This window comes from Lemur catta, chromosome 1 (genome assembly GCF_020740605.2).
Source record: "Lemur catta isolate mLemCat1 chromosome 1, mLemCat1.pri, whole genome shotgun sequence".
In the NCBI taxonomy this organism is placed as follows: domain Eukaryota; kingdom Metazoa; phylum Chordata; class Mammalia; order Primates; family Lemuridae; genus Lemur; species Lemur catta.
The window spans coordinates 174,310,406-174,323,379 of record NC_059128.1 but is presented as its reverse complement, the minus strand read 5'-3'; the positions used below and the strand labels follow the sequence as shown (position 1 = coordinate 174,323,379).

General features: G+C 35.3%; 1 protein-coding gene across 2 annotated transcripts in view; it reads right to left on the bottom strand.

The window, feature by feature from the left end:
- PLS1 (plastin 1) overlaps positions 1–12,974 on the bottom strand; it is a 113,575-nt gene that overhangs the window by 39,070 nt on the left and 61,531 nt on the right. For both annotated transcript variants that reach the window (XM_045539390.1, XM_045539391.1), the window contains exons 2-4: positions 9,275–9,380; positions 4,807–4,970; positions 2,857–2,986 (exon numbers count right to left, since the gene is read on the bottom strand). In XM_045539390.1, coding sequence (XP_045395346.1) covers positions 2,857–2,986; positions 4,807–4,970; positions 9,275–9,344 — 364 coding nt within the window. In that variant the 5' untranslated portion in view covers positions 9,345–9,380. The remainder of the gene's footprint in view (positions 1–2,856; positions 2,987–4,806; positions 4,971–9,274; positions 9,381–12,974) is intronic.

Sequence of the window (12,974 nt, the reverse complement as noted above, 5' to 3'; positions counted from 1 at the left end):
GAGGGTGTATATGAGCTGGCCTTCCCCATTATTGCTCTAGGTCCTAGAGACAGGTAATTTTTCTGAGGGAAAATTTGGCAGGTACCTCCAAAATTTAATCCATCACACATATACACACACAGAGTCCATAAAGACACAAACATTTACTAATATTTCTTCTTTGTACATATCATAATCTGCCTTCTTATGTTCTTACCGCACCATACATGTCTCCTTAGAGAGACTTAGAATGCAGGGATTTAAAGATCACTAAGATACTGTACCTGCCATCAAGGAATTTTTTTAGTGTAATTATAAAACAAATATGCAAAGAAATGCAACATAAGGGAAATACAGCACACCACTAGAGATATATATGCAATGTTTTAAGAATTTAAAGAAAGAATCACTTCTAGTTAGAGTGACCAAGAGAAGGCTTTATGGAGGAGGTACTACATGAAAGATAGGTTTTCAATAGGTGAAGATGGTCAGGGAAAGGATGGATGTTGCAGGTAGAGGAACCAGAAATGAGATACCACATCACAACCACTAAGATGGCTATAATTTAAAAAATGGACAAAACCAAGTATTAGCAAGAATGTGAAGAAACTGGAACCCTCATACATTGCTGATGAGAATGTAAAATGGTGCAGCCACTTTGGAAAACAGTTTGGCAATTCTTTAAAATGTTAATCAGAGAGTTACCAAAAGATACAGCAATTCCACTCCTAGGTAAATATGTAAGAGAATTCAAAGCCTGTGTCCATACAAAAATGTGTTCATGAGTGTTCATATAGCCAACAAGTGGAAACAAACCAAATGCCCATCAATTGATGAAAGGATAAACAAAATTTAGTATTACCCACAGAATGGAATATTCAGCAATAAAAAGGAAATAAGTCCAATATATGCTACAACATGGATGAACCTTAAAATTATGCCACTGAAGAAGCTTGTCAAATGAAAGGCCACTAAAAGATGATTCCATTTATATGAAATTTCCAGAATATACAAATCTATAGAAATAGAAAGTAGATGGATGGTTGCAGAGGCTTTGGGAAGGGGGAAATGGGGAATGACTGCTAATGAGTATGGAGTTTCTCTTTGGCATAATGAAAGTGTTCTGAGATTAAATACTGACGACAATTGCACAACTCTGAATACATGGAAAACTACTGAATTGTATGCTTTAAAAGGGTGAATTCATGCTATGTCAACTATATCTCAATAAGGCTGCTATTTTTTAAAAAGCCATTAAATATTCTACATCTTCTTCTAGATAATAGTTACATGTGTATTCATAGGTAAAAAAAAAATCATCCAGCCATATACTTAGGAATAGTATACTTTATGTACTTTATTAACCCTATCTTATACTTCAATAAACAAGTAAACAAAAATCTATGGTGATGAACATCAGAAAAGTGGTTACTTCTCGGGAGGAACCGTTACTGGTAAGGGCATGAGGGAGCTGCTCAGGGTGATGGAAGTATTCTCTATCTTTACCTGGTTGACAGGTACATGAATGAATACACAGTAAAAATTCATTGAGCTATATACACGTTGCTGAATGTATATTATACCTTAATTTTTTTTGTTTTGTTTTAAAAAAAAGCCATTTCAGTAGAATTTTCAGGCAGAAATTGAGTTAAGGGGTGAATACCTTTCAAAAAGTGGAGGTAGCAGTTACACACCACTGCTTCCTTAGTGGGAAAGGTTAGAAAAAAATTATAACAGATGGGAGAAATTTGTGTGTATCGATAAAGGAAAATCCAAATATGAATAAAGAGAATCAAGAGGATAATTAACAGATTCAGATCTCAAAGGAAGAAAGAGAAAAAAAATTTAGAGGGAATTCTGCCAAAAAGTCAAAAAGCATAGTTCTAATTATGTTCATATAAATAAACAGAACATGGCCAAAGGTTCTTCCACATCTTGACCCTGAAAAGGAAGCTTAGCATGGAGCAAGACACATCATCCTAAGAGTTAACGTGACTCTGGATTTCCCACTGGGCAACAATCCAGTGGTTTTATCAGATTCAAGCAAATCAAGTGCTGTGCTCTCTAGTCATTTGGCTAATTGATAAAAGATGAATCACATATTTCAGCTCTTGGAAAATGGAAGACAAAAATCCTTATATAATAATAAGCCTCTCTACCATTTCTAAATGAGGTCTAAAAGTAAAGTCACCAAAAAAGCCATTCAAAAGTCATTATTAAACACATCCAATGCTTAAATATAAACAGCTTCTATTTTGTTCTGTTTAATCTTTTCAACGTAGACTGAGCTTGACACGTAGTAGGAATTCATTGATTTCAACAATTCTAGGTTTTTTTATTTAGACTTTTCTGAAACAGATGCATTTCAAATTTAATGGCATGTTATAATTTAGTCTGCAGTATTTTTTCCCCTCAATGGTACATAAAATAATTGTATGAATCACAATGAACAGCATCTTAGATTTTTTTTTTTTTTTTTTTTTTAGACAGAGTCTCACTTTGTTGCCCGGGCTAGAGTGAGTGCCGTGGCATCAGCCTAGCTCACAGCAACCTCAAACTCCTGGGCTTAAACGATCCTACTGCCTCAGCCTCCCGAGTAGCTGGGACTACAGGCATGTGCCACCATGCCCGGCTAATTTTTTCTATATATATATTTTAGTTGGCCAGATAAGTTCTTTCCATTTTTAGTAGAGACGGGGTCTCACTCAGGCTGGTCTCGAACTCCTGAGCTCAAGCAATCCACCCGCCTCGGCCTCCCAGAGTGCTAGGATTACAGGCGTGAGCCACCGTGCCCGGCCAGCATCTTAGATTTGATGAAATATGTCACTTACTGAATGAATCAATGACTAAAAGATCAAATTTGGAGTGGCTAGTTACCTGAGTAAGAATGCTGTGTGCCCTCACTGGAAATAGATGAAGTTCCTCCAATAGCAGTAATCCCTTCCCTCTTGTTGATTATTTTTCGGAATGTTTTGCTGATGTCTTTGCTTTTTAACTCTTGCATTAGCTGGAATGGAACATAAGTAAAACTGAGACTTGATCAGATAATCATTAAAACCTGGCAACATGAAGGATATTTATTTAGACTTATTTATTTGAAATGATACAAAAATAAATACTAATCAGGTATTCCTGCACATATTGCTTATATACACAGATACCTCTCATCATTTTGCCAAGAACTAAGTGGACAAATATTTGCACCCCAACTACTGGAACAAATTTTGTTATAACTAAGCTTAAATTGAACACACTGAAGTTATTCTTCTTGACTTGCCAAAATCTTTTGTACTTAAAACCTAAGAAATCATTAACTACATGATAAAGATAAAAGAATGCCTTAATGAAGGTATTTTCCTGCCTAACCGTCTCAAATGCATACATGTTAAATAAGTCAGCTCTTACAGGAAATAACATAGGCTTACAGAAACTCCCTCTCCCAATCACTCTCTCAATGTACTCTCCAGAGACTGGCAAAACTAAATACAATCAGTTCTCCATGCAGCAGCCAAAGTGATTTTTTTTTTCTTTTTTTTTGAGAGAAGAGTCTCACTCTGTTGCCCTGGCTAGAGTGCCTTGGCTTCAGCCTAGCTCACAGCAACCTCAAACTCCTGGGCTCAAGCAATCCTTGTGCCTCAGCCTCCCGAATAGCTGGGACTATAGGCATGCGCCACCATGCCCGGCTAATTTTTTATATATATATTTTTTAGTTGTCCAGATAATTTCTTTCTATTTTTAGTAGAGACGGGGTCTCGCTCTTGCTCAGGCTGGTCTCGAACTCCTGACTTCGAGCGATCTTCCCGCCTCAGCCTCCCAAAGTGCTAGGATTACAGTTGTGAGCCACCAGTAGTGATTTGGTTTTTTTTTTTTCATGTAAACCCAATCATGTCACTTCACACTCTACTCTTCCCACTTCATTGGCTTCCTATTGCTCTTAGAATAAAAACAAAAATTCTACAAGGCCCTACGTGACCTGATTTTGACTTACTTCTCCAGTTACATTCCTTACCCTTATCATCTCAGCTCCAGCCATACTAACCCTTTTTAAAATTGCTTGAGAGTATCCATCATTTCTAAAGCCACAGGGCCTCTACAGATACTGTTACGTCTACCTGCCTCCCATATTATTCATTTTCCCCCAACCCACTTTTATCATTTAACATCTTTCTTCAGAACTCAGCTCAGTCTTCATAGCTTCAAGGACACCTTTCCTGAGTCCCTGGTTTTTCCAACCTATCCTCCAAGTTCAATTCCTTCTACTATCAATACAAACTCACATGGGATCTATACCACTATGTCATAGCAATTATCATAGTTGTTATCTTTTATCCACTTGTGTGATTCAGTCTTCCCCACCATATGTAAACTCCATGAAAGCAAGGACTACATCTTTTTTTGCTCATCACATCATTCACAGTGCCTAGCAAAGTTTCTGGGAAGAGCAAAGCTAAAATATTTGCTTAATGAATAAACAATGCAATACCACATTATTTCGTAGACACTTACTGAATTATATTACTGGTCAATAAGCACTGAACTCAACTGTCGTTATTCTAGAGAATGAATTACTATTAATATCATCTGCACCTGACTTCCATTCCAACAATTTGAGAATTATTTTTATTCCTTTTTTATGAATAATTTGTGGAAATTATTATTTGTGGAAATCATTCCACAAATAATAATTATTATTATAATCATCATCATTTTAAAGCAATGCTTTTTGTGGCCTCTACAGCTGGATCTAACCAAAGCTAGCAATGACATTAATTAAAATTCTGCTTGAAACAAAACGATCAGTAGCCAGGAGAGGATTAGATTACTTACTGACACAAACTCTTCAAAACTGATTTTGCCATCTTTGTTGTTGTCGGCAACTGCTAGAATTTTCTCCACAATCTCACGCACCTTGTAGCCAGGCAGAGGAAGGCTTGCTTCCTTAAACAGGTCTTGAAGTTCATAGTCACTAACATACCCACTGTTGTCAATATCTGTAAAGATACATTATGAGCTATCAAATATCATTTGTACTCTTTGCTGAAGATATGTACTCAGAAGGCCATTTGGGGGATTCACAGGCATGCAGAACCTTTCAAGTTTGTTTCACAAGTGGCAGTAACCTTTCTTCCTGGACCTGAACCGTACAGGGTGTGCTATATGCTTTATTTAAAAACTCATTTTTAAATGGAGTTTATCCCCATACACATAGGGTCACCATATGTATTTTACGTGATATGTATATATATCAGCAATATACAAAAGGGAACACCTACCTAGACTTTAACTTCTTGATGAAATATACAAAATGAATCTGCTGACCCCACATTCCATATAAAATATATGCATCATGCAAAATACACATAGGAATTTTTGTTCTACATTTAACTTGGCTGCAGTCCTGTTTCATTTGTCAATAATTCATTGCTTTTTCATTACATATTTATGATACCATTATGTATGCTGAATCATGTTTGATGTCAATTTGAGATTAGGTGTTCAAGAAATTCACACCTATATTTGGACTTTTAGAAACAGGTTTCCACGTGTTTTCATGTCATCACTGAGATGCCCTTCCCTGAGTTTGCCCCAGAGACTAGATATCACTTCTTGACTCAGAACAAAAGTGACACAAAATACTTCTGCCAAGAGTTGGCAGCAGAGCTTTGTATTGTTTTGTTTGTTGCCTGGATCCACCTCGTATAGGTTCTCTTTGCTCATCTGGCAACAGTTGCTTTCTTTCCTATATTTCTTTTTCTTCTCAATAAAAGAGCTCTCATCACTATAATTAAATTAATGTTAAGGACAGAAACTTTTCTTTGGACTCTTACATGAAAATTTTAGAATTAACACTGTTCAGAACAATGGAATACTTCTAAACTAGAACCACCAATAGCCAAAATATTGGTATAATCACAAAAGGCAGCTAAATTGCTTGATATTGTAATAATACTGCTTTCTTTGAATTTAGAGCAAAATCTCATTATTAGTACATCACCAGTACAGAATTGTTTCCCATAATTTTGAAATTTACAAATAGACTAGGCTGGCTTACTTCTGTACCAGCACTATGGTAGGAAATATTTAAATATAAACAAGAGTGAGGAAGATATTTACGTGTTAACCATCATGCTAAACTATCAAGAATAGGTAAGGGCTAAGGCTCTGAAGACAGACATAGGTAGGTGCTTAAGATCCTAGCTCCATCTCTACAACCTCTGATGTTTTGGTGTAGTATGACAAGAATAGAAACAAACCACTTAATGAGCACATATGCTGTACCAAGTGATTTGTTAAGAACTTGACTTACATTATTTCGTGAAATCCTTACACAACAACATTGAGGTAGTTACTAATATTAGTTCCATTTTAAAAGTGAGGAAATAAAGGCTTAAGTTAAATAACCATAAAGATCACAGTTTGAAAAGAAATAAGATTTTCTTACAACTCAACAACAACAAAGCAAACAAACTGATTCAAAAATATGCAAAGTGCTTGAACAGACATTTCTCCAAAGAAGATATACAAGTGGCCAATAAGCACATAAAGATGCTCAACTTGACTAATCATTGAGAAGATGCAAATCAAAACCATGACATACTACTTTGCACCCATGAGGATGGCTATTTTCAAAAAAAACAGAAAGTAACTGTTGGTTAGGATATGGAGAACATAGAATCCTTACACACTGCTGGTGGGAATGTAAGATGGTGCATCCACTAGAGAAAACAGTATGGTAGTTCCTCCAAACATTAAATATAGAATTATCATATAATTGAGCAATTCCACTTCTGTGTAAACACTCAAAATAACTGAAAGCAAGGAATTGAACAGATATTTGTACACCCAGATCATAGCTGCATTGTTCACAATAGCCAAAAGGTAGCAACAGTGGGGCACAGTAGCTCACACCTGTAATCCCAGCACCTTAGGAGGGATCACTTGAGGCCAGGAGTTCTAGACCAGCCTGGGCAACATAGTGAGACTCCATCTCTACAAAAAATTTAAAAATTAGCCAGCATGGTGGCATGCACCTGTAAGTCTTAGCTACTTGGGAGATTAAAGCAGGAGGATCACTTGAGCCCAAGAGTTGGAGGCTGCAGTGAGCTATGATCACACCACCACACTCCAGCCTGGGCAGCAGAGCAAGACCCCATCTCTTTAAAAAAAAAAAAAAAAAGGTGGAACCCACCCAAATGGCCACCAGTGGATGAATGGATAAGCAAATATATTATTCACCCTTAAAAAGTTAGGAAATTCTGACACATGCTACAACATGGATGAACTTTGAGGACATTATACTAAGTAAAATAAGCCAGTCACAAAAAGACAAATATTGCATGATTCTACTTATATGAGGACCTAGACTAGTGAAATTCATACAGACAGAAAGTAAAGTGGTGGTTACCAGGGGCTGGAGGAGGAGAAAATGGGGAATTATTATTTAATGGGTAGGAAGTTGCAGTTTGGGAGGATGAAAAGAGTTCTGGAAAGGTGTGGTAGTAATGGATGCAGAACAATGTGAGTGTACTTAATGTCACTATACACCTAAAAATGGTTAAAATGGTAAATTTTGTTATGTATATTTTACCACAATTTCAAAAAGAAAAAAAAAAGAAACAAGACCGAGTAATATTTTAACTCCCCACTTCTCACAGTGGTCCAAAAATACCCCATCTAGTAAGGCTGGACGAGCATGTCTCTATGTTTCTGAGAAAAGTGGTCTGGTATAAATTAGCAGAGGGCTTGCTGAGTTCATGGGTAGCAGTTTATCTTGTAAATAAAGTCAGCAAGTACATATTCTGGTAGTGTTAACACTTCCCTCACAACAAATTATCTCGCTGTCAAAATTGTTCCATCAATGAACTGTTTATTCAAAATATCATTAAACAAATATTGTAAGATTATATGTCCATGAGTCATAAAGTTGGTATGCTAAACAAAGAAAATGTACTACTACTTCATTTGTTTTACTAAGACCTTGGTAGTAATTTTATTCAAGCTATCAAACTGCACCAATAAAATGACAGAAATACCAAACTAGGGGATACATTTTTATTACTTTTCCTGTTTCAATGCTCAAAATGAGCAGAACATTTCAAAAATTGTCTAATTTTTATCTTGAAAAGATTCTAGGCACTGTATAAAATTCTCTATAAAGTTTATGATTAATAATTACCTGAAAATCATACCATATTCATACAATGCTCTAATGACAAATATGCCTTTCCCATGGAGAAGTGGAAGGGCCCAGAGATCTGTTTTATAGCAATGATTTGTAAATCATGAGCTGAGTTTCACTGTTTTGGGGGGCTGAGTAACTTTACTTTTTAAACTTAAATTTTTCTTCATATTGGTCCCTAAAACTTATCTTGAATTGCATTTTACCTACATTAATTTTAGTTATTATTTCCTGGGTTTGTGAGAAATCTAAGCACAAGACCAACTGTAATCATTATATCCTCCCTGGTCTACCATATAACTCTGTTTTTCATGGAGTGCCCTGTTGCACTAGAGAAGGATCCTGACAAGTAAGAGACTGAGACGGTGGTGTCATTGTCCCAGTGTCTATTCACTGTGCTCACCTTTCACTGGGTTCACCTTTCACTTGCATGCATTTGCAGACTAAAGAAAAAAATGGTATTTGTATTCTCTTTGTTTACCATGGATTTCCTAAGAACAAAATGCAGAAGAATTGAGATTTAAGAGAGTATGAGGAAATTTTTTTGGAAGAAAAATACAAAGCTGTCAAAATGATAATGTCATAAAGACAAAACATTAAGTGGCTTTAAAAAGTGAAAGAAGAAAAATAAGACGTATGGCCTTTAAAATCAATACTAAGACTTTTTAAATTATGCATGGGAGAGAAGGAAGGAAGACATATGACCTTTTAAAACAATACCAAGATTTTTAAAATATTGTGCATGAAGTCAGAAAGTGTTACTGTTAGTGACAAAGACATGAAGGCCAGAGTTCAGTGTATACACAAGGAAGTGTTTCTGTATTTTTTCTCTGTAATAAGGATACCATGTTAAGTGTATTCAGTTACACTGTCATTCATTAACCTGAATTATTCTCTGCAAAGAAATGATCAAAGAACTCAAAGTCCAATTCACCTAGAAATTCAAGCCAGTCCTACCTTATCACTCAGAAAGAACACAGTAAAGCCTAGATGAGAAAAAAAGGAACAAATCTGGGAATAACTGGGTGGTGGTAGAAGAAATAAAAAGTATTGTTCCCTTCTGAAGTCTCCATCGAACAGAACAATAATGTCATATTTACTTTTTCTTGAGCATACCTATTTTATTAAATGCTTCTTGTAGCTCTTCAAGCTCCTCCCGAGAAATGGTAGTGGTACTGTTTTCCATCTTTGGACAGGAAGGACTACCTTCAGGTCTTTATATCTAGAAAAAGCAATATTATAAAAAACATTAGTCCTTTGGAAACATTTGTCTAAGCAATGTAAGGTATAGAGGAAGTACATTCTCTAGCAGAAATCAACCATTAGGTCTGGCTGACAAGGAACAAATAGGAGTAGGTCCCCCAGTTAACACTCTCTCCCAGCCAAACAATAACTGAGACTCAGTAAGGGGAAGAAAACACCTGTTTTTCACACCTTGTACTTTTACAGGGCACAGATATTTCTCAATAGCCTGTATAATTTTTATTTACATTTTATCCATTTCAGTAAAATAAGCAATTCAAGTTTGAGAAAAGTATAGCATTTATAAATGTAAATGATGAAGTCAGAAAGTAAAATTTAAAGACATGAGTAATATCCACAAAAAAAGGTAAAGTAAATTAGAGTCTGCTCATCTTGGGATGGAGTTTGTGGTTTTATATTCAGCTTTACAATATCCAGCCTTTGCCACATCCCTTCCTCTTCCCTGGGCAAGGTCTGTGAGGGTCTGTGGAGCCCTTCTTACTCTAAGTGTTGCCCTTATTCTGAGTAGGCAAGACAAACTAAAAAGAAAAAAAAAATCATGTAAAACTAGGCTGTAAGTAAGAAGGTGGTGTTCATTACAGAAAATAATTAACAAATGCCCTAAACAGAAAATTAAAATTACCCATAATCCTACTGTCTGGAAATATCAACTAGCATCTTTTTGTTGCCTTTATTTTCTAAGCACATGTGTACCTTTTTTGAGGGAAGAACAAAGTGTCCATTCTGTCTTAGTTATAGTACTTTTAGGTTACTTTTGGTACTTTTTTTTTTTTCTTGTCCTAACACACTGTCATTATGTTTCCATGTTGTTCATCAATGCAATATTTAATGGCCACATATTACTGTATTATAGCTTGGTAAATCTCTTATCTCAAGGTGTTTGCATTGCTTCCAGTATTTCATTATTAATAATGTTTTAATGAACATCCTTGTAGATAAATCTTTATTCATATCCATGTTTATTTCTGTATAATAAATATTTACAAGTAGAATTACTTACATTTTTAAGACTTCTGATATACAGCAGCGCAACTCTGATTTTTAAAATGACTTAGTGGTTTGACTACTCAATGTAAAGCTAAAGATGACTATGAATTATGCTGTATTCCTCTTATATACAATTAGTTATATCAGACAGTTGATAGATGCCTTAGAAAATAAGTGAAAATGAGTACTTTATAAGACAACAGGAATTGAAACTAAATGGGAAATCTTTTTATACACTTTTATAGATTTATATAGGAGGTTAAATACACCCCTAATTTTCCAGGGAAGCATAATTTTCAAAATAATTTATTCACTGAAATTCACCATTGATCATTTTAAAATAATATTAAATTGTGTGACGCCCTCTAAGAGTATGGCTCATTTGTGATCGCTATACCAATTTGTTTATGATTTTTGATGTTTTTTCAAAATCATATATTTCTCTTTCAATTTTTTGGAGTATGGTTCTAATTAAATGCACAGTTGAATCTTTTGTTTAAATATACCATTGTCTGCTAGTTAATTCTACACTTTTTTTTTTTTAATCTGAAGAGCTCAAGTCAGGGGAATAGGAAAAAGTCATCTTACTCCCCAGATGCAGTTTCTTATATCTGAGCATTAGAATTCTCACTTTTAGGTTTTACTATATTTAAAACTACATACAGGCATACTTATTTTTTGTTAAAAAGAGATTAAATCATCCTTTTAGGACTTTTAAGTATAATTCCCTGGGTCTGCAAAATGCTACTTCTGTTGTGGCTGGCTGTAGATCTCTGTGGTCTTGGCCATCCTGCATATTCTTTCCTGTACTCAAAATGGTTTCTATCCCTGGCCTCAAGTTTTAAAAATAGCACTCCAGTTTTATCATTTGCACTCTACAGAAAGGCTGCAAATTAACAGTACTTATACTGACCTTGCATTTGAAATGATAAAAATAAACCTGGAGCTCTATTCTTTGCCCGTGCCGATTCAAATCATTTGTTAATTACATAAAATATTTTTATTCTCCCATAATCAGGCAAAACCAGCATTTAAACATATCGAAAAAGCAATTTACCCACACAATGTTATGGCTTTTTTTTTTTATTTTTAAAGCTTTGTTTTTATATGTAATAAAGATGTTGCTTTGAGTCCTTTGGTACTTAAAAGAAACAAATAGAAAAACATAGAATGATCTTCAAGTTATACAGACAGTTCCCAACTTACGATGGTTTGACTTATAATTTTTGTACTTATGATGATGAAAAAGCTATATGCATTCAACAGAAGGCAGTACGATACTCTCTCACAATGCTGGGCAGCAGCAGGCAGCCACAGCTCCCAGGACCATGAGAGTGAACACCCGATAAGCTACAGTTTACCATGTTGCCAGAAGACTTTGCCCAACTGTTAAGTTAATGTGTTTTGAGCACGTTTAAGGTAGGCTAGGCTAAGCTATGATGTTCAGTAGGTTGAGTGTATTAAATGCATTTTTGACTCATGATATTTTCAACTTACAATGGGTGACAGTATGTTAGGGAGCATCTGTATTCTTAAAAGAACAAAGCAAGGTGCAAAAAAGTAAGTATGGCAGGGAGAAGGGGAGTGATATCAGTTGTGTATTTATATTAATAAAAAATTTCTGGGCCGGGCGCGGTGGCTCACGCCTGTAATCCTAGCACTCTGGGAGGCCGAGGCGGGTGGATTACTCGAGGTCAGGAGTTCGAGACCACCCTGAGCAAGAGCGAGACCCCGTCTCTACTAAAAATAGAAAGAAATTATCTGGACAACTAAAAATCTATATAGAAAAAATTAGCCGGGCATGGTGGAGGAGTCTGAGGTTGCTGTGAGCTAGGCTGACGCCACGGCACTCACTCTAGCCTGGGCAACAAAGCGAGACTCTGTCTCAAAAAAAAAAAAAAAATTCTGGAAGCATATAAGAAAATGGTTAACAGTAATTGATTCTCTGGGGGAAATGGGGATTTGGGGGGAGCGCGTATATACTTTTCAATATATACTTTTTGTATTTTTTAGACCCTTTTAGTATTTTTTTAGACCATAAAGCCTACCAGAAAAAAAAAAAAACCCTGAAAAACAAAGGCAATTGTGGTAAAACACTGAAAAAAATAAAGCAAATACTACTGGTCTGAAGGTACACATTACTGAATACACATAATAAGATTATATAGTACCTATATGTACCTATATGTGACAATTTTAAATAAGAGCACCTATATTTCTTTACAAAGCAAAAACTATGATTAAAATAGTAAAATAATTTATAGTTTTTCACAAAGGCATAAAGACTTCGTGAAGTGGTTAATGAAAACTATATTGCTTCTTTTACAGGTATAGAATCATGCATAAATATATTGTATCAATATTTTTCTATGTTTTTGCAAAATTATGATAATGTTAGGATGCTCCAAAAACTAACTACAGTATATGGTATACCTTAACATGCATTTTACACACACAATAAACTTATTGGGAGCAAAATATCCCATTTGCTAAGAAAACATAGGAGTTTGATTTGATGTGTAAGACTATCTATCGTAGTTACATGATCCCCAAATAAATTACTTGC